The 24,430-nt window shown below is 46.8% G+C and overlaps 1 protein-coding gene across 8 annotated transcripts in view; it reads left to right on the top strand.

Moving 5' to 3' along the window:
- The window catches only part of FGFR2 (fibroblast growth factor receptor 2), a 190,977-nt gene that overhangs the window by 115,961 nt on the left and 50,586 nt on the right, over positions 1-24,430 (top strand). For all 8 annotated transcript variants that reach the window (XM_060125350.1, XM_060125351.1, XM_060125347.1 and 5 more), the window contains 8 exons: positions 4,027-4,178; positions 6,930-7,051; positions 9,370-9,480; positions 11,378-11,568; positions 17,973-18,095; positions 18,645-18,715; positions 20,376-20,513; positions 22,199-22,304. In XM_060125350.1, coding sequence (XP_059981333.1) covers positions 4,027-4,178; positions 6,930-7,051; positions 9,370-9,480; positions 11,378-11,568; positions 17,973-18,095; positions 18,645-18,715; positions 20,376-20,513; positions 22,199-22,304 — 1,014 coding nt within the window. The remainder of the gene's footprint in view (positions 1-4,026; positions 4,179-6,929; positions 7,052-9,369; positions 9,481-11,377; positions 11,569-17,972; positions 18,096-18,644; positions 18,716-20,375; positions 20,514-22,198; positions 22,305-24,430) is intronic.

The following is a 24,430-nucleotide window of genomic DNA, read 5'->3' as shown; positions in this document are numbered from 1 at the left end:
AATTAGATAAAAAGGAAACCCAGAATTGAAGAAGCATATCTGACAGGGAGGATTATGATTTTGTGCCAAAGAAAAATAGCGGTCATCTAACATTGCTGCAGAAGCAGGATTCAGAGGTGGACAGTGGATTTCCTTAAGGAGTGTGGTCCAAAGGAGAGAAGCTCCAGAAACACGGTGTTCCACGGAGGAATTGCCTGCAAGGGGTCGGGCCAGCCCTGCAGACACGTTAGCACGCGGAGGGAAACGGAGTGAAGAGAAAGCCAGTCCTAGTTTACAGTCCCAGAGGGGATTTTAAAAGCATAGTAAAAATGCATGGAGGTAAAATGAAGATATACGTCCACAGACAGAGTGATTGAATGCTGTCGTTTCTTACACTTGGGGCATTTTCTTCCCTTTTTTCTCTTTGTGTGTTTTACAAAAGTATTTTCCAGATCTGTACATGGAATCTAAACCTCTGCACTTAATGTGAGCAAAATTTCCATAACTTTAATCATAGTGACAGCAACTAAGTTTGGAAAGGTTTTCCATGTTCAAAGCTCTCACCTTAAAACCTTGTTGGAGACAATCTGTTTGTGGGGGAAGATGTATATGGGTGTGAACTTTCGTCACGGTCTGTGGGCCAAGATTCCTTTGGGGTCACAGGTTAGCCGCAGAGCAGTTAACTTCTGACTGGTTGTTTCGTTTTTCTTTCTGAAGCGGCCTCTAAGCCCCGTTTGTCATGAGGACTTTCTTGCTCTCTAGCTTTCCTCTTGCCCTGGGACCGTGCCCTGACTCCTGGGTCCTTAATTTCTGGGGTTTGCTTTTTTGCTCCCTGGAGCCCCGGCGCATCCTGGCTGTGAGCAGAGGATCTAGTCTTTCACACCATTAAGGCAAGTCCTGCCCTTAACGCCGCCGGTGGGGTTTCTCTCTCCCCCATTGCACACCGTGTCACAGGAGCACACCGTGTCACAGGAGCTCACACACAGAACGGCCTTGGGCTCCAAGTCCTCGGGCTTCCCCCGGGGAGGGGCCACCTGAGCTCCCTTGGATCTGAGCAGCAAATGCCTCTAAAAAGATGCTAAGAGAAACCCTTGTGGGGTTGGTAGCGAAAGCTGACTGAGCTCCCAGCAAGCACCAGGCTCGGCACCAAACGCTTTATGGGTGTGACGTCATTTTACCATCACGGTAATTCTGTGATGTGGGAACTGTTCCGGTCTCCCTTTAACAGGTGAGGAAACCGGAGCCGAGGAACGTCAAGTGACTTGCCGAAGCTCTCACAGTAACTGTTGGAACAGGGATCCCACAGCCCACGGTGGTCAGGATGCCGCCACCGGCTCACGGCCCCACATTATAAACAGTTTGCAGGGGAAGGGCACCAGCTAGGGTTGGCTGCTTGGCTAGGGGAGGTCACTGGGTACCCACACGGAAGGACGCAGAGACGCCCCCGCACCCAGCCTCTAGCCCAGGGAAGGGGCGACAGCAGTGGTCTCGTCATTTTAACTCATTTTAGAAGTCAGTGTATTTTAAGCATTTGCCCTGTTTTCCACCCCCCCAGTGCCATGCCTCAGTCCAGATTCTCTTTATTCTTAAAAATATTTTTGTCATTAAAGAAAAGTGCTTTGTTTTCGTAGAACGTAAAAGAGATACATATGCATGGGAATGAAATTCAGATGGTTTAGGAAGTTCTGAAATAAGACATAGTCTACCCCGTCCCTCAGCGTCCTGTAATCTCTCTCCCCAAAGGTGACCACGGCTAAGGCTCTTATATATCCTTCCCGAGGCTTGTTTTCAGTGCCCGTGTCCTCACACCTTGCCATGGGAAGGCTACTCCTCTGCGTTGTGTCCTGAAGCCTCAACCGTGTGTGATGTGCGAGGATGTGGCAGGGAAGGCCAGACGGGTCTCTTTACCCAGAGCTGCACCCCCATCACCGCCCCAGGGGTTTCTCCCTCACCACGATCCCAGCACACCATGCATAGCAGTTCTGGCCACCCTGCGGTCCAGCAAGGAGGGCTACGCTGCTGCCCTTGGAGGGGGTGTTCGTCTGTGAAATCTGCCAGCCCTCGTCTGGTTGGGGCCTGTAACTGTCTCATTGCCAGGCTGACTTTGACTGCTGTTCCGAATCTTCTTGCCTGTTATCTTCAAGCCCGGTTCCCACTGCAATGAGTGGTGATTTTTGCTTCTTCACGTGGGAGACCTTTTTGTCTCTGAGAACGCCAGTCTCCTTTTGCATCCATAGCTCAAAACCGACGCAGGACGTTAGGATTTGGGGAATGATTTTTCGCCCAACTTATTCCTTGAATCTTTCTGAACCCTTCTCTGCAGTTGGAGCTCAAGACATATATATGTGGTCAGTGAAGGCTGTGGAGGTCTTGAGGACGTTCCTGGTGGGCCCTGCAGCTGAGGTCAGCGCATTGCGGAGGTCGTTTCCACGGGCTTTTCGTCTTTTTCTTTTTGCTTCTGCTGTTTTGCCTCTGTGGCCCAGACACCTGGGTGTGAAGCCTCAGCCTCTTAGAACCATATCTATTCATGAGGCCCCTCTCAGCTCCAAAATTAATGATTGTTCAGTTCCTTAAAAAAAAAAATTATTTACTGTGCTCACGGTGAATAAACATTGATCATACTGTCTGCATAATAAAATTTAGGAATAACAACCTTTGACAAAAGACTGCTCAAAAGGCTCAGAAATGTTTTCATGGACATTTAAAAAGATAATAGAAATTCTATGTTAAAAATTGCCTACTTCTTGATATTAATACGAAAACCAACTTCCTGTTCCTAAAACGATTCCCTCCGAATCCATTCTTCGACATCTTCTCAGGTCTCCTACCTGCTTTTTAAGGGCAGTCTGGGTTTAAAAAGGAGAGAATCAACATTTTTTAAGTAGGACGTTCCCAGGAAAGTGCAGTCTTCTGGTTCCCTGTGGGAATGGTCCAGGCTCCACCTTGAAAGTTCATCCCCATTAAATATGTTCATCTTTACTTGGTCCTTGCCACCTCGATTTAAAAAGTGTTTGTAAGCAGAGCTGGGAAGATGGGTTGACGTGGGCAGTCATGCAGGGGACAGAACCACGTTTGAGGGGTCACGTCAAACCCCCAATTCCAGCTCTCTCGGGCCAGAGTCTTGTTCACGGTTTGGAATAAGGTGATGGTCAGGCAGCCCGCGATGGTGTTTTCCTTTACAGAAACCAGCACGGGGAAGATGATATAGTTAAGAAATAACCATTTTATCAAATGCAGACTATAATGGATTAGAGTAAATGAGAAAACTCGGTGAAACCCTGCAGGCTTCCCAGGGGGAGAGGAGCTTTCCCACGAGATTGTGAATAAAGAGGTATTTTTCTTTCCCTTGACTCTTCCACTAGTTTCTGAAACTGAAGTTGACAAGAGGCAGTTGATTTTCTCCAAATGGCCTGGGCATCAACCAGTTCCCAGAAGGACTAGGGAGAAGCAGATAGTGGTCCCCAGTGCCTGGGTCTCTGGTTACCTTGAGTCAAGGCACGTGGAGCTACTGGAATGCTTTTCACATTCAAATCCTAGAGCTAGTTCCTTGAGGTATTCTGCTTACGTTTCAAAAGATAGAGCTGATTGAAGAGCCGATTTTCCAGAAGTTTTTATGGAATCTCACAAGCACAGCACTGATTCACCATCCCTGCTGGTCTACGGGCAGGAGATTGATAATCCGGGGCTCCAGTACAGGCACAGGGAAGAAGGCAAGAATGAAGCCCATGGGGTCTGTCTCTATGTCCTCAAGTGATTATCTTGAGGAATTAGGACAGAAAGAAGACATTTTTTATCAGGCACTCTCTAAAACTGTTGTTTGGAAACCTGGCCTTAGGCCCGTGTAATTTGGATGCAATCTAGCACATACTGCATGGATGGGAAGACAGAGGAGTTGGAATCCAGGGTTTTGGTCCTCAATTCACGACTTTGGCCAACCCTCACCTTCCCACCTTTCTAAGAGCTGACTGGCTGGCAGGGCTCTGGCCGGCTTCCAGCCTCCGCAGGTGGAGCCAGGATTACATCTGTGTCTTTGTATTTTGTATCCAGGTTTCTGCTGAGTCCAGCTCCTCCATGAACTCCAATACCCCACTGGTGAGGATTACAACTCGCCTCTCCTCGACAGCAGACACCCCCATGCTGGCGGGGGTCTCCGAGTACGAGCTGCCAGAAGATCCAAAATGGGAGTTTCCAAGAGATAAGTGAGTACTTCTGTGGGGCGCATCGCTGATGGGGGCTGAAGTATAAAATGGGGATATTGGGCTGACACAAAGAACTAATTCTCTCTCTCTCTCTCTCTTTTAATAGTTCTTTTAAAACAGAGCTACTAAGCCATGGCTGATCCCCAAACAAAATGGTACCTTGGTAGCATTTTTTTTTTTTAGCTTTCTAGATAATTCAAACCCAGTCAAATGGAATCAAAGTGGGATTATCCCATTTATAAAACAGAGTTGACATTCCAACTTCTGGTTCCTAGAACGTGTCTGTCCTACAGTTCATTTCCTTAGAGAAATTAGGTCTAGCATATAAATTGCCTTAAGAATCTTCACCCAGTGTTGCTGTTTTTAATAGTTATTAATATAATATTGGGCTAGAAGTCTTCAAATACGGTACCTGACATCGAATTTCTTGTGGTCCCTAGTATTTTCCTTATCGGATGATATGGGTGTGTTCCAGTCAGATGTTCAGTCAAAGTGTGGTCACCTGGGCTCTGCTGAAGGCATTGTTGGGAGCTGTGTGTCTCTTGGTCTGGCTTCAAGTTCAGGGACTTTGGATTCTATTGGGCTGGATTGGAATCCCGGCTCTGCCAGCCAGTGGCTGGGCAACCTTGTGTGAGTTCCCTGATTCTCTTTGAACTTCATTTCTATGAAATGAAGGTCATGGTACAGACCTCCAAGGACTGAGCACAGTTCTTGGCTCATGTGAATTTCCCTTCCTTCCATTTCCCTTCATAACCTGAGAGATCTGAACTGCAAATCTCAGCAAGATGGCAGAGCTGGGCATCGAGTCAGTGGACAGATCTTGGAGTACCAGCCCTCCATCTTCTAGCTAGGGACCAGCCCCCAGACTCGCCTTCTGAAATGAATATGATGGTCATTGAAGGGCTGTCAGCTCATTTCCAGGGTCTCTCTTGTAGTAATCAGAGTCCAAACAGCTTGAGAATAATGGAAGGTAGAAATCGCTGACTATACATCTGCATCAAATCAGCTGGAATAAGCTTTTGACTTGCTCATGTACAGCAACCCTATTGGTCTTGACATTTGCACTATCTCCGTGAGATTATGTCAGAGAAGTGTCTAATTACTGGAGAAGGAACTCATACACAAATTTGGAAATACAAAGACAAGCTCTTCCAGGGTCTGGATATCATGTGCTCCCTTTGGAAGGAGAGAGAGCTTCCATGGCACTTGTAATTTCGATTCACACAGCTCCAACCAGCTTTGTTTTCTAATGGCTCGTTACTTTAAATAATAAACAGCTCATTTATTAATGTGCAGCATACATTAGAACCAAATTATTGTACCGATATCATTCTGTTAGAGTGTTAATGGAAATGATTTCCAGTTTGTGTACTGTTAATTCATTCAGTACTTGTTTACTGAACACTTACCAGTGAGGTACCAGAAAAAACAAAGAATGATTTCTTTACCTGTAGAATGTGGAAAGGGGGTGTTTCTCGTGAGCCCCCTCAGCTCCCTGGTTTGATCAAACAAGTAGGTGGGTTAATGTGCACATTCCTATGGATATAGGACTGAGTTTGGGAGCTGTGATCATACTTTAAGAAACTGCAGTGCTCAGGTTCAATCAGTGGTTTTTGCCACCTGTGACACCACTGGCAACAGTGGGAGTCTGTCTGTTAGCTCCCACCCGGGGTACCCGGAGTGTGGAAAATCTGAGTGCAAAGCATTTCAAAATAGTGTTTAGCACAACCGTAGGTGGAGCAGATTTCCAATGAATGAAGGCCATTTAGAAGCAGTTTATTAGATCAGAGGCAGACGTTATACAAAGAAGGGATTGTTATGCTTGTAGCAGCAGGGCAATAGGACATAAATTAGTCATTTTTCCAATGCAAATGTTTATTTTCTGCCAAGATATTAAATTTAATTTTAGCTCAGGATAGAAAGGGAATGACCTCAGCATAGCACACACTGCCCTCGGTCTTTGCTGTGACTTTTGCAAACCATTGCGTACTTACCAAAAATACTGCTTACTAGTGGCAGCTTGGTACTTTGCTGTGTTATGCTTAGATGAAAAAACCACATTCATAAGTGTTCCAAAGTCTCTTCCATTCAGTTGGTTTCTGGAACGCCCAAGGAGTCTATATGGCTATTAGTATGATGTATGTAGAGCTTCTGAGCTTAGAAATTAAGTTTGTTGTGATCACTTTGGATTTCTTCATTATTAATTTTGGGTATGTCAAAAAAAAAATGGCCCCAATTTCTAGCATTTCCTTTTTCCTTTAATGAAAAAATAGAGATTCCTTGAAACGCGTTTAAGATTCATATCTTGTAACTTGGCCCAGAATGTGACCGTAAAAGCCATTGGTTTTCGAATAATAGCGATTTTTAAAGGCATCACAGAGACAAAAAATAACAGCTTTAATGGTTTTCTTTGAGATATTCTAAATGATGAAAATTCGATAGGCTCAAGATCAAAAGCTCCTCGTTCTTAGCACTTAGGAAGGCTGACCACCTCACTTGCAACGATACCGTCCATAAAGAAAATAAATCGAGAATACAAATGTGAAATTCAATAGCTGTTCCAGCAGTAATTGACATTCTCCAAAACGTCACTAAGAAAATACTCAAGCGCATGTGTACCCCAGGTCTCATTAGTTCCATATGATAAATGCTCCATGCTTTTGTAAGCCGCTGAAAGATTTTTATATTGAGTTCAGGAATTTCCCTCGCTACACCAGATGCTGTTTGCTAATCCTCTCTTTACACATTTAGGCTGACGCTGGGCAAACCCCTGGGAGAAGGTTGCTTTGGGCAAGTGGTCATGGCTGAAGCAGTGGGAATTGACAAAGAGAAGCCCAAGGAAGCAGTCACTGTGGCCGTGAAGATGTTGAAAGGTGAGTGGGGCGGAGGTGGGGAGGGTGGGGGAAGGGAGGGGTGAGGGCGCCTTATCAAGAATGTTCCTTTTGTGGCATGTGAACTCTATCATGGCAGGGGGTTAGAGAGCACATAGTTGACCTAGGGGTTGAGAAGTTTTCAGTATAAATCAGCATCTTGGACAGACTATTTATCTTGAGCTGTGTGCACTTATAAAAAAGAAAAGCCAGTTGTATTGGAAACTGGCAGCCTAATTCCCTTTATATTTGTACGTGCTTAGAAAGTATCGATTCACGTAGAATTGATTAATTTAGATGAGTATTGGTATGTCGGATTCAGGACGCAAACCTTAATTTACAAATGAAGGAAAATTGGCTGTTTAGAGGGAGAAAGGAGGCTCAGGGAGAGGAGGACACACTTACTCCTTTGCAGGAGGAACAAAGCAGGAATGACGTTGTCTGTGGGAGTCGCTTGGGAAGCTGAAAGGGGACTCACCGGATTGGTGCTGGTCTAGAGCTTTCTGGGACGTGTTACCCAGGGATGTAAACGTCTAGTGGCGTTCATGGGAGCCTGAATGTCTCTGCATTAACCTTCCAACTCTGCTTCATGCCTGCGTCCAAGGAGCTTAAAGAACTTTTAACCATTAACTTCATCCTCCCACAGTGTTCTTTCGTGAGAGGAGTTATAGGGAATGGTTGCCTTATAATTCCCATTGTAGGCATCTCAGAAAGGACACCCCAAGCTGAGTTTTTCCCACATGTCCCGGAGGAGAGAGGTCTGTTCTCAGGACATGGGGGGCCTCACGCATTGCGGACGCCCCGGGGGCGTGGCTTTTTCTTTCTTTCATGGGTTTTTGTGGGATAGTCACCACGTCTCTCCCTGAGGGGAGGGAGCAAGGTGGAAATAGTCAGAAAGGTGTTGGGTGTTTTCTTTCTGTTTGTTTTTTTAGCTATGGATCTGAATGGCTCCCAAGGCATACTAGGGTGTTTTGAGCTGCTCCCCACTTTGGGGTGCGATGCCTGGGAGGACTACGTTCTCCCACCCTGCATGTCTCAGCTCCACCGACAGAGGCAGCCAGCCCTCTGCCTGCATCCTGCATGGCCTGGGCCTGCCTCCCGTGCCTTTGCCTTGCCTAGTGGCAGGTGCAGAGAGCTGTGGGCTCCCACTGGCCGCCCCGACAGCCCCTGGCCGTGTACCAGGGCCGAGTATGTGGAAGGCCCAGGCTCCCGGTCTCTGTGGACAGAGCTTCTGATTCGGTTTACGGAGCTCAGGGGGAGGAGGTCTGGGAGTTCTCTTTCTGTGGTTATTTCAAGGCTGGCCTTCCCTTAGGATGGAGAAGGACCTTAGCCACAGAGCCCTTATGACGTGGCCACGTTTACAGCCAGTGGGTGGCTCAGAGCTTAGAGGAGACCCCACAGTGTCACCGCAGTGGAGCCTCTTCATCCAAGGGGCAGGCGCTCAGTCCTCCACATGAGTCTGCGTGGACTTTACACTCCAGGCAATTGTGTTGCTCTTCCTTTTGTGAAGCTAAAAAGCTTTATGCAGCATGGCTTCTATCCATGCCCTTACCTCATTTTTTATAGTAAGCCCAGATTTCCCCATATTGAATTAGCTCAAAGGGGGATACCTGGAGAAGAATCTTGCCACTTTTTGGAAGCTAACTGTGAGCCTATGTATGCAGAACCTAAGCCATTCTTGCTTGAAATTATAGAGCAGAGGTTTTTAAAACTTAATTTTTTAGGAGGGGAATCCCAGCCCCTTTGGAAGCCCGTAGAAGGCATGGACCTTTGCCCCCTCAAGATGCACGTGCACACACGCACTTTTGTCCTCAGTACAGGGTGTCTCTGAATCCAGCTGTGAATGCTCTGTGGGCTGCGAGGGCTCAGCTTAGCAGCACGTGGTGCAGAGAAAGTCTGAAGTGATGTGAAATGCTCCCAAACTCCTCTCCCTCTTCCTTCCCGGAAGTCCTCACAGTTGCTTTCAGGCCCCATGAATTTTGATGTGATTTTCTCAGGTACCTTAGGTCTGCCAGAGGATGGAATTATTTCACGATAGAGAAAAATGCCCCCTCGTTTGTGAGGTTTGCTGGAAAAGATTTGGCCTTGGCATCCAAGGCCTATATATTTGTTCTGACTTTTGACCCTATTGACCCCAAATTAGCTATTCGACACGGAGCAGGGCAGTGCTGGGCCCTTCCCGCTTCACCAGTAAGATGATTTGGAAGGTTTTTCTGGTTCTAAAATTGACTGTCATGCTGTTTCAACCAAATTTTCATCAGCTAACAGTAGCAACCGACGGGTTAGAGGAAACTGATCTGTAATTTACCTAATGTTCCTAGATGATGCCACAGAGAAGGACCTTTCTGATCTGGTGTCAGAGATGGAGATGATGAAGATGATTGGGAAACACAAAAATATCATAAATCTCCTCGGAGCCTGTACTCAGGATGGTGAGTAGGAGGAGAAAGAGCTTTTATCCACATAACCCAGGGTTCAATGTCAGCGTCGTTTTAAAAATGGATGGACTCTTAGATCCTGCTCCTAGGGCCTCTCAAGTGCATGTTTAAAGTTTTCCTTAAAAACCCCCTCAGGGGGAATTCCCTGGTGGTCCAGTGGTTAAGACTCTGAACTCTCACTGCCTGGGGCCTGGGTTCAATCCCTGGTCAGGGAACTAAGATCCCACAAGCTGGGACTTCCCTGCTGGCACGGTGGTTAAGAATCCACCTGCCAAGAATCCACCAGCCCTGGTCCGGGAAGATCCCACATGCCGCGCGGAGCAACTAAGCCCGTGCGCCACAACTACTGAGCCTGTGCTCTAGAGCCCATGAGCCACAACTACTGAGCCCACGAGCCACAACTACTGAAGCCCACGTGCCTAGAGCCCGTGCTCCGCAACAACAGGAGCTACCACGAGGAGAAGCCCACACACCGCAATGAAGAGCAGCCCCTGCTCACCACAACTAGATAAAGCCCGCGCACAGCAACGAAGACACAGCATAGCCAAAAATAAATAAATGAACGTAAATAAGTAAAAAAATTAGTAAAATCCCACAAGCCATGTGGTGTGGCCAAAAAAACCCAAAAAAACAAAACCCGTCAGGAAGTGTTCCTGGCCACGAACACAAAGAAGACGTTATGACTGTGCCTGGGTTCTGGGGGCGGGAAGGTGGGCATTGGGCGACTCTGGGTGGGAAGGCCTATAGCGTCCTCCTGTTTTTAGGGTATAACCTGGAGGGTTTTTGGAAAAGGCAGCCTCCTTATGTTTTCGTTTTGTAAGTGCTAAGAGAGATTTCTCCAAATAATATCCTACATTTTGGTGGACAAGTTCTTCCCTTAAAGTGGGGATGGAGGAACCCATGTCTTGTTATGGGTACCAGGTGGCTGAGCTCCCACGAGTGGCCTGAGAGAGGGGAGACAGATAGGAAGGGGCACATTCTCCTCCTCAGGGGAGCGAGGCCCCTGACTTCTCTCGCGGATGATCGGTGGCACTTTGCGAATCAGTTTGATGATAATTAATAAACTTGAAAATGCCTGTCTTTGCCTCAGCAATTTCCCTTTGAGGTCTGTACCAGGAGTCAGGAGACTTTTTCTGTAAAGGGTGATGATAAATATTTTCGAATTTGTGACAATTACCCACCTCTGCTGCCACAGACAGTACAGAAGTGAACGGGCCACGTTGTATGCTGGTAACATTTACACGCGAAAACAGGCTCGTCTATACCATGGGGAAGTTATTGCATATATACAGAGATGTGCATAGCAGTGCTCACTGCACACTGTTTGCAATGGCCCAAACCCGGAAACAACCCATAGGGGGATGGAGAAATAAATGTGGTGTATTTATATGATAGAATTTATGTAACTGTTAAAAGGAATGATCTAGATCTATTTTTATCAGCCTGACTGGCTTCCAGAAAGGTAATATGTGGGGGGAAAAATGGTGCAAAGCTATGTCTTTATTACTCATTGATGTGATTAAAAATAATACGTTGCTTATTGATACATAGGTATCTGTAAAATAGTTAAAATGCACTACAAGGACCAAATTTATGGTAGCTGTTGCTTTCCAAGAGGGCGCAGGTGAGAGGCTGGTCGAAACAGGGAAAGGGCACTCACTGTAGTATCGCTGTTTTATTTCTTAAAGACTGTTGAGTCTATCTCGACCAAGCGTCGGTTGTCATTTGGGGGAGATTAGAATGCAGGTGTTCTGTGTGTGCTTTCTGTATGTTTAAATTTTTTTAAAAAAATGATAAAGCACTGGGTTGTAATAAGTAAAACTCCTTTGCTGAGCTGCCCCAGGGCAGATCCGGGCTCCCCTGCCTCTCCAACTTGTGTTCTCGTCCACAGGGCCGCTCTATGTCATAGTCGAATACGCCTCAAAGGGCAACCTCCGGGAATACCTCCGAGCCCGGAGGCCGCCCGGGATGGAGTACTCCTATGACATCACCCGCGTTCCCGAGGAGCAGATGACCTTCAAGGACTTGGTGTCATGCACCTACCAGCTGGCCCGGGGCATGGAGTACTTGGCTTCCCAAAAAGTGAGTCCTTCCCATTCTCCTTGGTTGGGTGGATCCCAGTGAAAAACGTCTTTGAAGAAAACAGACCATTGGGACGTGCTCATTTGCTGAATCAAGCCCTCGCCTGTCTTGTACAACCTGGAGACCGTGTCTTGCGTTATCCACATTGGGGTTTAATGAACTCTTTAAAAGCCAAAGCTTCGTAAACCAGTAGTGACACCACAGAGCTGAGCAGAAGGGATGTCTCTTTTCGCAGGCACGGCTGGCTGTGGTCTGCCGGGGAGTCGGCTCTCCAGGTGGACAGCAGTTGGGTTGGGGGGGGGGGTGCTGCCTTTAATTCTGAGGATTTTTTGGCTTTATTTGTTTCGTGGTTATTGAGTCTTTGGACGTGGACTTCGGGTGTTGTCTTCATGGTTTTGAGTTTGAAATGACGTTAAATAGTCTAAGAACAAAGATCAAATGAAGGGGTATTTCGGTAACATCGAGTGCTGGGTATCCGCTGGATTTATTTTGTCTCGTTGGCGGGGTGACCCTCTGCGGTTAGAAGCTGGCCAGGTCCCCCGAGGTGAATCGCCTGTATTCCAATCATGCCACACGCAGTGGACTTGAAACATCTGAGTTATTGTGAAAGCAGTTAGACAGGTGCCCAGATATCCCCTGGGGTATTTTGGACGGCCCAAGACACCCTTCCCTGGCCCACGCCTGGGGGGAAGTACAGACCTACCTTCTGGGGCAGAGGTGGGTCAGCTCCTAACCGCGCTGAAGCTTAATGCAGCATCAGGGATTCCTCTGGTCCCCAAAGAAGTAAGAGCCTCTGGTGGGCGTGGACCGTCTGTCCCCTTGTGGCCTGGGCTGGGTCCTGACCATGCCAGTCACATGAGTGAGCGAGGCAGCCCCTGTCACATCACACCGAGTAGGGATTTGGGGACCGGTGGCTGCACCTCAGCCCCTGCTGTCTGTAGCCATGTGGGAACACGGCCAGAGCCACCACATGTTCTGTTTTTTGTTTTTTTTATTTTCAAGAGAGTCCAGAGTTGAAGATTTTTCAGAGCTTTTTTCTTCCTGTAAGATGTCCCAAAGTATAGATTTTAGGAAACTGAAACAGGGTTGTGCAAATGTGTACACATGCGTGTGCACAGCGGACTTTGCCAGCTGACAAGTCTTTGGCAGGAAAAAACAATCAGATCTAGAATGTGGGACATTTGACGAGACATTGCTTCAAAATGTCAGTGTCCCAAAAGACAAAAAATGCTGGGGCGATGGTTCCAGATTAAAGGAGGCTTAAGAGACGTGACAACTGAATGTCCGTGTGTGATCCCGGCAGGGATCGTGTTCTGGATGGGAGGTGGGGCTGCCGCTTTTATAAAGGACATTTATGAACAATTGAAATGTGAAATTGATAGGATAGTAGATAATGTGACTGTTCCACTGTTAAATTTGGGGGTGGTGATAGAGGTCTTGTGTAAGGTGGGAGGTATGTGCTAATGAGGTCTGCAGCTCACTTTTAAGTGGTTCAGCCATAAAACGTGTGTGTGTGTGTGTGTGTGTGTGTGTGTGTGTGTGTGTGTGTGTGTGTGTGTGTGTGTGTGTACAGGGAGGCTGGGTGTAGAGAGAAAGAGAGAGCAAGGAGGCGTAACAAGTGAATCTGGCAAACCCGGATAGCTGTTGTTCTCTTTCGCCTTTTCTGTAGCTTGGAACTATTGCTAAATAAAACCCTGCGGAGGCAGCCTGTCCGCAGGCTGCCTGTCCTGAGCCTCTGGTCCTGGTCGCCCTCTGTCCTCCTGGTGTGGGAGAGGGAGGAAGGATTTTTTGGACTCAGCAGGGCACTGCTACTAATCCAAAGTGGTGGGAGACTGGCCTGGTCATTTTATTAATCCTTCAACGAATATTCCTGAGCGTTCCTGATTTGGGTGCCTGGTATCCCGGGTCAGGTGACCAGAATGGACACAGTCCTTGGCCTCTTGGAGCAGGAACTATGGGGGGCAGCAGGTGAAATCAACAATAAATGTGGGCATAAAATAAGTATGTGAAAGGCTGAGAACCGTGCTGTGGAGGAAACCGACGGTGTGAGGTCAGGAACAGGGGGGACTTGGGAGGTTGCAGGGGGAGGTGAAGGGCAAGCCCTCCCGCAGAGGGATGGGCTGTGTGGAGCCTCTAGGGCATCTGACTCTGCCCTGTGCTCTGGGCTCTGGGGAAGCCACCGAGGGGGAGTGATTTTGATCAGGTTTGAGCTGTAAAGCGGCTCCTGGGACCATGGTTTGGGCTGAGGTTTATTGGCCCCGATAGACACGAGGGAAGTAGGTTGCTTTGAGATATATTTTGCTATCAGGACAGCTAAGGGATTGAGTAGCTATAGGAGGGAGAAGAGGAGGGATCAAGGCTGACTCCTGGGTTTCCAGCTTGAGAAACTGGATGGTGGTGCAGCTTCATCGGGATGAGGAAGATGGGGGCATGGGGCGGTGGCAGGAATAGGTTCTGGTGGGAAATCCAAGGTACGTTTTGAACATGTCTGAGGGTCACTCGAGGGCAGGTGTCGACCGGGAAGCTGCGGGCTGAGGCTCAGCTCTGAAGGCTGGGCTAGACGCCGGAGCCAGTGAAGGAAGGGTATTTTCAAGCCATGGGAATGGATGGGTTCTCCTTGGGTGGGGAGGTTGGGGAGAGACAGAGAAGAGGGGGAACAGAAGCCTGGAGTCAAACCCTGAGAAAACTCTCAAATCTAGAGATGGGCTGAAAGCACAGGAAAAGACGGAGGAGACATGGTCAGAGAGGGTCAGAGAGGGAGGAGGGAACCCAGAATGTGGTTCACAGAGGCCCCGGGAGGAGTCTCAGGAAGGTGGAATAGGAGAAAGGAGCTGGTGGAGTCTGGCTTGTGGAGCAGTGGTGGGTCCCCCCCCATACCGCCGAGGACGAGATCCTTCCTGCTTTGAAGCTGCTTGGTGTGGTGGAGAGAGAACTAAGAATCAGGTGAACTTGGCAAAATGGGGAAAAGGATACATTTTAGAATGACAAACTGAAAATGCCCTTATTAATAGTATTGTAATAATAATAATTATCATTATTACTAATCACTACCACTTTGTGAGAGCTTAATGTCTGCCAGGCATGGAGCAAGCATTTTACATACAGTATCGTCCATAACCCCAGAACAACACAGAAACAGGTGTGTTTAAATCCCCATCTTATGGATAAGGATGCAGGGGAGTGTTTGGAAGTGCCAGGAAAGCTTTGAGCCCAGTTATGAGGGAGTCACTGTCCTAATTTCTGAGTTGGGGACTCGTCAGCCTGGAGAGTAAAGTGGCTGGTCCCAGACCTGGCCTTTTTGTTCTCTACCCACCTATCCTGCTCTCAGGTATTCCCTGCCTCCCTGGACCGAGAAGAGGACCATTGAGATGCCCTGTGTTGGGGCTTTGTTTGCTAACCCAGGGTGGGGTAGAGGGGACAGAGTCCTGTTTCCTAAGGCTTTGTAGTTGTGTTTCCAAAGCTCTTTGCTGAAGGCAACCGGCAATTAAGGACCTAGAACAGGTTTGAAGCAGGTTCTAGACCAAGATCTTAAGAACGGTCCCCTGAGTGGAACATGCTTCCAAAAATGGAGGGCTTATTCCTGACAGTGGAAAAGGAAGAAGCAGGGGACAGGTCTCACCCATTCCCTCCCAGTGGATGGCGATAAGTTTGTTAGAGACCCGCCTGAGGAACTGTTGGGTGAGACATCTGGTTCATTGCTGATGGAGTGTAATTAGGAATTCAGCTCCATGGACGTTTACTGGGTCAGGTTCTGTGCTAGGAATGTAGAGATGAACCTGCAGTCCTGCCCTCGACCTGGGGACGCTGTGGGTGGACAAGTTAAGAAACTCCATGATGTGTACAGTAATACAATTAGGTGATGTGGGATTTGAGCCTTCTACCATTTATGGAAGCCTTTCTATTTTCAGTGCAAAGTATACTAATTTTTCTTTTTTACAAAATCCTAAGGCCAGTTAAACCTCCCAGGTGTTAAACTTGAGCAGCTGTTTTTGTTTGTTTGGCTTTTCTTTTTTTAGGAAGCTCTAGCTTCCCCATCTGTAAAATGGCTATAATAATACCCAGCTCATAGGTTGCTATGGGAATTTAGTGTGATCAGCTGTGCAGAGGCACCCAGCACACTGTCAGGGTCATAGAGGTGTTAGTTTTCCCTCCCTTAGCGACCCGTTGACCTTTGTTTATTGAAGAAATGGAACACCAAACAGTCCGAGAGCCCTAGTTATGTAAAATGGTCAGCTCTTTGCACTGGAGAATAACTCAGATTTCTGCAGATGATGGGAATTTGGCTTGACTTTGATTATTTTCTTTTTCTTGGTATTGGTTCCAAGTTTCTTCTTGTTCAGCCCAGAGGGTGGGCTTTGGTGTTTCCTAGCGCCCTGGGATGCGGGAAGTTTGGTGCTGGGTTCTGGCTCTCGTGGAGAAAATGGGGGTCGCCGTCGTAGTGACTCTTGAGTTGAGCCCTTATGTGTGGTCAGAGCCCCACGCACAGGGAGTCAGATTCTTCTGACCACACAGCTTGCCAGACTCACAGAGTTGTGTCGGCAGGGAGCACACCACTGGGAGAGTTTGGCCCAGGGCTTGGAAGTTCAATTTGAAGAGGCCTCCAAAACCAGGAACACAGCTCCCGCCCCAGCTGGATCCCTGGGCAGCTTCTGGGAGCTCTCACATTTCCTGCTTCCATTCTGGCCGGGCACAGGCATGCCTGTGGGGCTCTCCTGCCGTCCCTTCAATGATCTTGGCCCATCCAGGGGGCCACAGAAGCAGATTAAAAACAAGGAATAGTTGGAGGGTGGGCAGAAAAAAATGATCCCGCATTTATTCTTCAGAGAGAGTTTGGTCTGCTCCTTTTTCAATGGGCCATGTTGCGGAGTATCAATGTCAAATCAGCCCCATTTCACCCATGTCAGATCGGTTGGTAAGACTCTCTCCTTCATATAATAGTTAGCCTTTGCCTAGAACCTGTGTAAAAGTGTTTGTTAGGGATGTTTGTTCACTTCTTTATACCTTACCATTTCCAAAACTAGGAGGTGATGATTTGGGACCCTAATTACCATGTATCCTGGTAAAATCTTGGTGTATTAAAGTACAGCTAAAACACTTTTAACAGCTTACAAAAACGTATCATTTGTAGAAAGGGAACATAGAAGTTATAATGACTAGAGCTTTCTGAGACCAAAGAGTTAGTATCGGAACCATAAATCAGCTGCCCTGTAGCGAGCATCTCAGCATCTGGCCCCCGTGTATGTGGCAGACACAGGTTGGGCCCCGTGTGGGGACCGGGTGTTGGGTGAGAACTGGACAGAGAATATGAATAGACAGGCATTGGCCTTCATATAAGCCTGGAACAGATGTGATCAGCTCCTTGAGAAACATAATTTGAGGGAAGCAGAGAAGATGCAATAGTGCTGAGTTTGAACACGGAGACCTGTTGGAAGGGTGATGAGACCCTGAACTAAGGGCTTAGCAGTGGGAACGGAGCCGGGTGGACAAATTGGAGAGGCATTTGGGGGTTGAAATCAAAAGAACTTGGGAGGAGTGTGTAAAGAATTCTGCATACGAAAAAGACCAAGAAAATGAGAATAGAGTAGAGACCTTGAATTTAAAGGTGCCAAAGGGATGTCAATGTGGAAATGTCCTATTGAAAATGAGAATCTGGATCCCAGGAGAGAGGTCAGGTTAGAGATAGGGATTTGCAGATCTTCTGTATGTATCTAAGAATGGAAGCCATGTGGATATGTGGAAATATACAAAAGTAATGGGACAGGTCCTCTATTTTGAGGGAGAGAGAAGCTAAAGCCAAGGAATCTGAGGGATCGGGGAGAGAGAAAGAGTGAGCTAAGAGAAGGGATGGGTTTAGAACTCAGTGGGGGGACAGTTTCAAAAATGAGCAAGAAAGCAGCAGTGTCCGGAACTGCAGAGGGGGAATACTTGTGGCATTAAAAGAGGTCATTTAGGGCTTCCCTGGTGGCGCAGTGGTTGAGAGTCCGCCTGCCGATGCAGGGGGCGCGGGTTCGTGCCCCGGTCCGGGAAGATCCCACATGCCGCGGAGTGGCTGGGCCCGTGAGCCATGGCCTCTGAGCCTGTGCGTCCGGAGCCTGTGCTCCGCAACGGGAGAGGCCACAACAGTGAGAGGCCCGCGTACCGCAAAAAAAAGAAAAAAAAAAAAAAAAAGAGGTCATTTAGCTGTTCATAATACGAAGGATACCAGTCAGCTGCAGATAAAAGGGCATGTGTTTTGTTATCTACCTTTGCTCTTTGAAATAGTTGGGGCCTTGTTCTTTTATTTTAATTAGAAAAGAAATACCAATTTTTGATGTAAGATGTATTTTCTCTCTGCATTATAAGAAGCACGTATGTTACCTTTTTATTCTTGTAGCATTTTGAAATGAGTTCTTTGTCGATTTCAGTGCATTCATCGAGATTTAGCTGCCAGAAATGTTTTGGTAACAGAAAACAATGTGATGAAAATAGCTGACTTTGGACTGGCCAGAGATATCAACAATATAGACTACTACAAAAAGACCACAAATGTAAGTTGTGGCAGCGATGAAGTGGGAAGGGGTGGACAGGTGGCACGGGATGTTCCAGGTGAAAGGTGTTGCTCAGAGCTAGAAGGACCAATGCCTTTTTACTCCTGTTCCTTTGCCTTACTCTTTATGAACTTCTCAGTAAGCAAGTTTAGGCTACAGTTAAGATACTCTCGGTAAATGTGAACCAGTCTTATATACAGAGTAGTCAGCAGCAAGAACCTTCGTAAGGCTCCTTGTCAAGACCTTTCCTAGCAAAGGTTAGAGCCTGGGAGTTTCTGGGTTAATTTTCACCTAGGAGTTGGTCAGGGCCTGCTAGGGAGATAGATGATAATGAGAACCCAAGGAAACGACATTTTATTCACGTGTCCAAATCTGTGCATCTCTCACGCTCTGTGTAGTCCCAGTTGGAGCTTATTTCTGTGCTAATGACTGTCCAGCAAAAACCATTAGAGTGTCAGCTCTTAAGATAAACAGGGCACAGCCCGGTTGAACCTGCTAAAATGAATCGGTTTTAATATATTGGTTTTTACATTTCTTCTACACTTGCAGGGCCGACTTCCAGTCAAGTGGATGGCTCCCGAAGCCCTCTTCGATAGAGTGTACACCCATCAGAGTGATGTGTAAGTAATTCCCTTGTCTCTGCCTTTTCCCTCGGGCTGAGCTGTAAAAATCTCGTACATTCTTTGCCTTCCTTCATTCTTTGGTCCCTGCTGCATTTCACACATGCAGAGAAGGTGCAGGAGCTGGCCTTAGAAAGGATGGATTTTATGGTAGGCTGGTAACCAATGCTCTGTTACTAATCTGCCCGGCTTCAAAGCGCACAGGAGGTGGAACCGCTAACCTGCTCCTGCCAGAGCGGAAGTTCTCCCCCTTGAACTAATTCACGGATGTGCAAGTACAAAGCTGCTATCTAATTTGCCAAGCTGTTGGCATGTTCTTCGCGCCCTTAAACTTCTCCTACTTGAGAGTAGTTTGTCATGTTTTCCCCGTCCTAGGTTTGTCCTCATAGGGGAAAGCTGGTTGGGACACGGTCCACTAGGATGATCTCGACAGGGCCCACTCCCTGTTTATCCTTTGAAAAAATTCTGATCTCGTCGTAGCATCCTAGATAATGTTACAGAAATAGAGTGCAAACTATACAGTATTTCTATTGTGATACACTTAAAACTATTATTAGGGCCAGGCTCCAACTGGTATTTTCGAATTCCAGCTTTGGAAATGTGGTCGAAAGATGTTACCATTGTGAGAAACTGGGTGAAAGGTACAGAGGATCTCTCTCTGTTCTATTTTTTGCAAGTTCCTATGAATTAAAAAATCAGTTGAGCTATTTTTGTTTGTGTGGGTGGGAAGATTTCTGGGGCAGGCATGGATCCCGTGCTATAGCCACTGGTCCTCTCCAGCAGTCCTAGAAGGAAAGTGTTACGATTCCCAGTTCTGCGGTGAGCACACTGCCTGGATTGTGCTGCTCTTCTCGCTCTGCACAAAACCAAAGGCGGTTTCATTTCTGAAACTCAACAGAATCAGTGAGGGTGTATTTCCAGTGACATAGATAAATGCAGGATTCTCGGCCTGATCAGCTCAGGAACTGTGAGTCTCTTGAACAAGGCTCCGGATCCAACTGTGTGTCTCTGCACGGTCAGGTATAAATTGTGCCCCGTGAGATGTTTTCGCTTTCTTTCGTATGAAGTTTGTCTGGGGCACAGGGCTCCTCCATCCTAATCCCAGCCCGGCGCTAACTCCCTTCATGACCTTAGTAAGTCGGAAAACTTCTGTGCCCTCAGATGGTCCACTGGCCACCTTGGGCAGCTGTTACCTCGCAGAATTAGCATGCTGGCCTTATTCTGTCAACTGCTCATACTGTAGGTCACAGCCCTGGGGTCAGGCACATAGGCCGGCGGCAGAGCTGGACAGGAGCATAAAGGGCTTTGCAGTTTCGAAGTTCATGTTTATAACACTTGCCTTAAGACAGAGAGTTTTATTTGAGAATGATGGAAGGAGGAAAAAAGACCCCAATCTCCACCCTCCCCTCTGCCCCCCAAAAGAGTGGTGGTTTACGTATCACTTGTCTGTTGATGGAAAATTCCATCAGAATAGCCTCTCATTGTCGTCCGGGGATGCTCTTTGGGGGCAGGAAGGGGCAAGTTGGATGAACTGTAGGAGGGCCCCGGTCAGTTGTCTTTGAATGTAAGAAGTAAGTGGGCGTTTCTTTTCTTAACTGGGCGTGATTAGGTTTCTGTGATTCAGACGGATTACTAATGCTGCTTTCTCCCTTCTTTGCAGCTGGTCCTTCGGGGTGTTAATGTGGGAGATCTTCACTTTAGGGGGCTCGCCCTACCCAGGGATTCCCGTGGAGGAACTTTTTAAGCTGCTTAAGGAAGGGCACAGGATGGATAAGCCGGCAAACTGCACCAATGAACTGTAAGGGCCGTCGTCTCTCCCGCTGCCCCAGGAGCCCCTGCCCGCCAGTGATGCTTCTCCTGGATGCTTTGGTTTTCTAAGGCCCCTGGTTTTTTAAACATGTCCTAAGAAGAAGAATTGCTGAAACTTTCTGGGCCCAATCCTGGAACTGAGATAGAAAGCTCCATGGACAGCCCTGACTGTCCAAAAGAAAGAGCATCCTTCTGAGGTGTATGGAACGAGCTTTAAACCACAGAGGGTGTCGGGCTGCCCGGCCGAGGGCTCCTGACTTCACACAGCGAGCCCGGTGATCTTCCTGGGCCACTGTACTGTGCCTTGCTGTTGTCAAGGTGACAGGAAGGTACATCAGGCTTCCCACATACACAAGCTCAAAAGCCCTGGGGCTGCCCCCTTTCCTCATGGGCTGTGCCTGGCCCCTGCACAGCGAGTAGTGGAGCATGGGTGCTTCTGCAGCCTCTTTGTGACTGTTGAAAATTGCTATTATAGATGGACCTCAACCACATTCCTCAGGGCGAATGAACTAGCATCTGGTTACCTATATTTTACCCATATTTTAGTGCAGAGAATTAAAAACTTGTCCAGGTGCCATCCTTAGAGTACCCGATCTGACTCTAAAACCATGAGCTGGTTTCTAGCAAAACCTACCCCGCACTTTAAGTGGAATTACATTGTGTTGGTGACATGGGTCTTGCACAGTAACGTCAGGGCTTTATAAAGGAGTCTCTCCTTCCAACCCTCAGAATTGACTAAGAAGAGAGATTGTCCCAGAGACCACGGTCTCTTGGGTATCGTTTCATGGGATTTTATATCAGTAATCCCATGAGTGCTTTTCGGTGTACAGTGGACATCTGATGAATGGCCACATTTTATAGTATGTTATATAAAGGCATTTATTTGTTTATTTATTCATTTTAACATCTTTATTGGAGTATAATTGCTTTACAATGGTGTGTTAGTTTCTGCTTTATAACAGAGTGAATCAGCTATACATAAACATATATCCCCATATCCCCTCCCTCTTGCGTTTTATTGTGTTCCTTGTCATTCCTGGTGCTTTCGCTGCCTTAGAGGGTCTGTCGGAACCCATCCTCAAGATAAGGCCTGGGAACCTAGGCCTATCCAAGAGTTAATCAGGAAGTGAAGGCACAGCCCAGTGACAGCAGATTAATTCATAAGAACCTTGCTTTAAAGTTGTAGTTTTCAAACTTCAGTTTTTTAAAACTGAGGAACCTTTGTTCAGAGTGTCAGGCAGATAACAGTAGAGCAGCTTTGGTCCAGGCAGGGGCGTGTGGGGAGGGAAGACCGGATTCCCGCCTGCTCCTCTAGGGCTCTTCCCACAGTGTGCAAAAGTGCCGTGGAAATGTGATACCCTATTATAAGTCATTGCCACAGGGATACCAGAAGTCAGCCGTGAAAACTCATGAGTGTCTCTTTTGATGGCATATATACCTTCCTAAAACGTTTTGGTTAACGTGATTTTTTTGTAAATCCAAGTGCCTTTCAGAGGAATCAAGCAGTGCCTCTTTTGGCAAAGGGGATCCCACCCCCTAATTTAGCTGCTAGGGAAGTTCTGATACATTTTCGTAATTGAGGACATCTCTCCATATTGACTATTAAGACTGGCTTATAGCCATGCCCCCTAGTACTTAGGGATTTAATTCACCAAGGAAACCCATCTCTTCCAGGTATATGATGATGAGAGACTGTTGGCATGCGGTGCCCTCACAGAGACCCACCTTCAAGCAGTTGGTAGAAGACTTGGATCGAATTCTCACACTCACAACCAACGAGGTAAGAACCTCCTTCCAGAAGCCCAGGGTCCTTGCTTGGGAGACCAGCACAGTTTTTGAAATGTAGCCTCCCCTGTTGGACTCTGGGGTATAGTTTATCCTTGTTCCACAGGGGTCAGACAGAGTGAACCTAAGTGTTCCTCCCAAATCCTGACTTTTCTCAGAACTACATCTTGAGAGTTCTGTCTCACAAAACCAGAGACAGAGGACCCCACCTGAGGCTGCCCCTCACTGTGGCATGTGGGTGGTGGGTCCAGGGTGCGTATATGTAGGGGGATGGGGAGAGGAAAGAAATGGCCGACTGCAGTGTTTGGGTTTGCGTGGGAAGGAGCTGGGGTTTCTGTGCTGGTTGGATTCCTTGCCCTGGTCATTAGGGTGAGGGCTGCTGGTCATTAGGGTGAGGGCTGCTGATGGTCCGTTACTGATGAGCTTGATGGGATGCATGGGATGCATTGAAGTTGTGCCATTCCAGCTTCTACATGACACATTCCAGCTTCTATATAATGATGTGACCCTGCCTGGTCACAGCGTAAATGTACAGAGTTTCCTTTAATGAGTGACTTACAGGATCTTTAAGTGAAAATTCATACCTTTTGTTAAAATATTTATTTTCTAGAAAATATTTATAATCTATACCAACAAAAGAAACCCTTTTTTCTCACTCATTGTCCAAACTCGGCCATGTCAGTGGCTGCTTCACCATAAGGAGAGAGTCATCTCTGGTTGTGGGAACAAAGTGGTCTGAGCAGGAAAGATGATAAACCCATCAAGGCCAGAAAAACCCCACGATAGGGAGAACTTATTAGTGAATGAATTAGAGATATTTAATGAGGATGTAGAATAGTGTTCCTCCAAACAGTGGGGGGGGGGGAGAAAAACCCTACAATTGTCTTAATAACAGCAAAAAAAGGTTAAAATTGCCTAAATATTTTAGAAGGAAAAGAATACCTTTATTTTAAAATAATGCACTTAATAGTTTCAGACTGATTTTTTAAAAAAATAATCAAATATTGTGATTTGAAGCCTCAAGCCAGCAATATTATCTGTGCGTCTGACTGTAGCTGATAGAGGGAGAGATTGCATTTAAATGAATACAGCTGACCTTCAGAAGTTGAAAGGAACAGTTCAAGGGAAAAAAAAAAAAACACCAACTTTCTTCTCCTGCCAAAATTGTTGTTTCTAGTATAAGTTCCTTTAACCCTAGACTTGGAATCCACTGATACCCGTAGTTTTTTTTCTTTTTTCCCTATCAGATCTGAACGTTTATGGCTTCAGTTAGAAACTGGGAAAGCACTAAAGTTCCATTTTAATGATCCTGTGTCCGTGCTCTATGCTGTTTATTTATATATTTACATTAAAAGTGGGCCCATTTTCACCCTGAAATTTACATCTAGCATCCTAAAATTAAAAAGCAGAATGCCATATTGTCTAACGGATATAAAAATCGAAGTTTCTTTCCTTCTGAAAATCATTACCATATGCTGGAGAAAATTGGTTCCATTTAGGACAAAATTTCATTTTTATCATTGTAAGCAAAAAAGTTCTCTTTTGATGTGGTGGGCGTGTTTGTTTCCAGTTGTGCAGTTCCTCCTGATGTTGTTGGAACTGACACATCCCCCATTCTTGGATGGGGACTCTTTTTCTTGCCAAACCTGGTGATGAATTACAGGGGTGGTTTGGGTTTTGTTTTTTTTTTTTTTTTTTTGTCTTTTAAAATGTATAGTCGCCAACATTCTGTGGGCTCTTTTCTGATAACACTGAGGCTGGTTGTGCTGTGGTCTGCACTTTTTGCCCCCCTTCAGCAAAACCATGCGTCATAGTATTCTCCTTGGCTTTTGGGGGTGTGAGCAGAAGCACCCCAACATGCTAGCCCAGTTGAGGCAGTGATGCCCAGAAGTTCCCCAGTGTAGAAATCTTTTCATACTTTGCAGACCTTTGCTGTCAAGGGCCAGTCAACTTTCAGCTTTATGGGTTTCTTTGTGGGTTTCTGTAGCAACCACCCAACTCTGCCATTGTAGCAGGAAAGCATCCACGGACGATGTGTAAATGAATATGTCTGTGCTTAGATAAAACTGGATGGACCCTAAAATTTAAATTTAATGTGAATTTTGTTATTTTACATAGTTT

This window comes from Lagenorhynchus albirostris, chromosome 16, assembly GCF_949774975.1.
Source record: "Lagenorhynchus albirostris chromosome 16, mLagAlb1.1, whole genome shotgun sequence".
Lineage (NCBI taxonomy): Eukaryota > Metazoa > Chordata > Mammalia > Artiodactyla > Delphinidae > Lagenorhynchus > Lagenorhynchus albirostris.
Note: the sequence above shows the minus strand (reverse complement) of the source record. Positions and strands in the feature narration are given on the sequence as shown.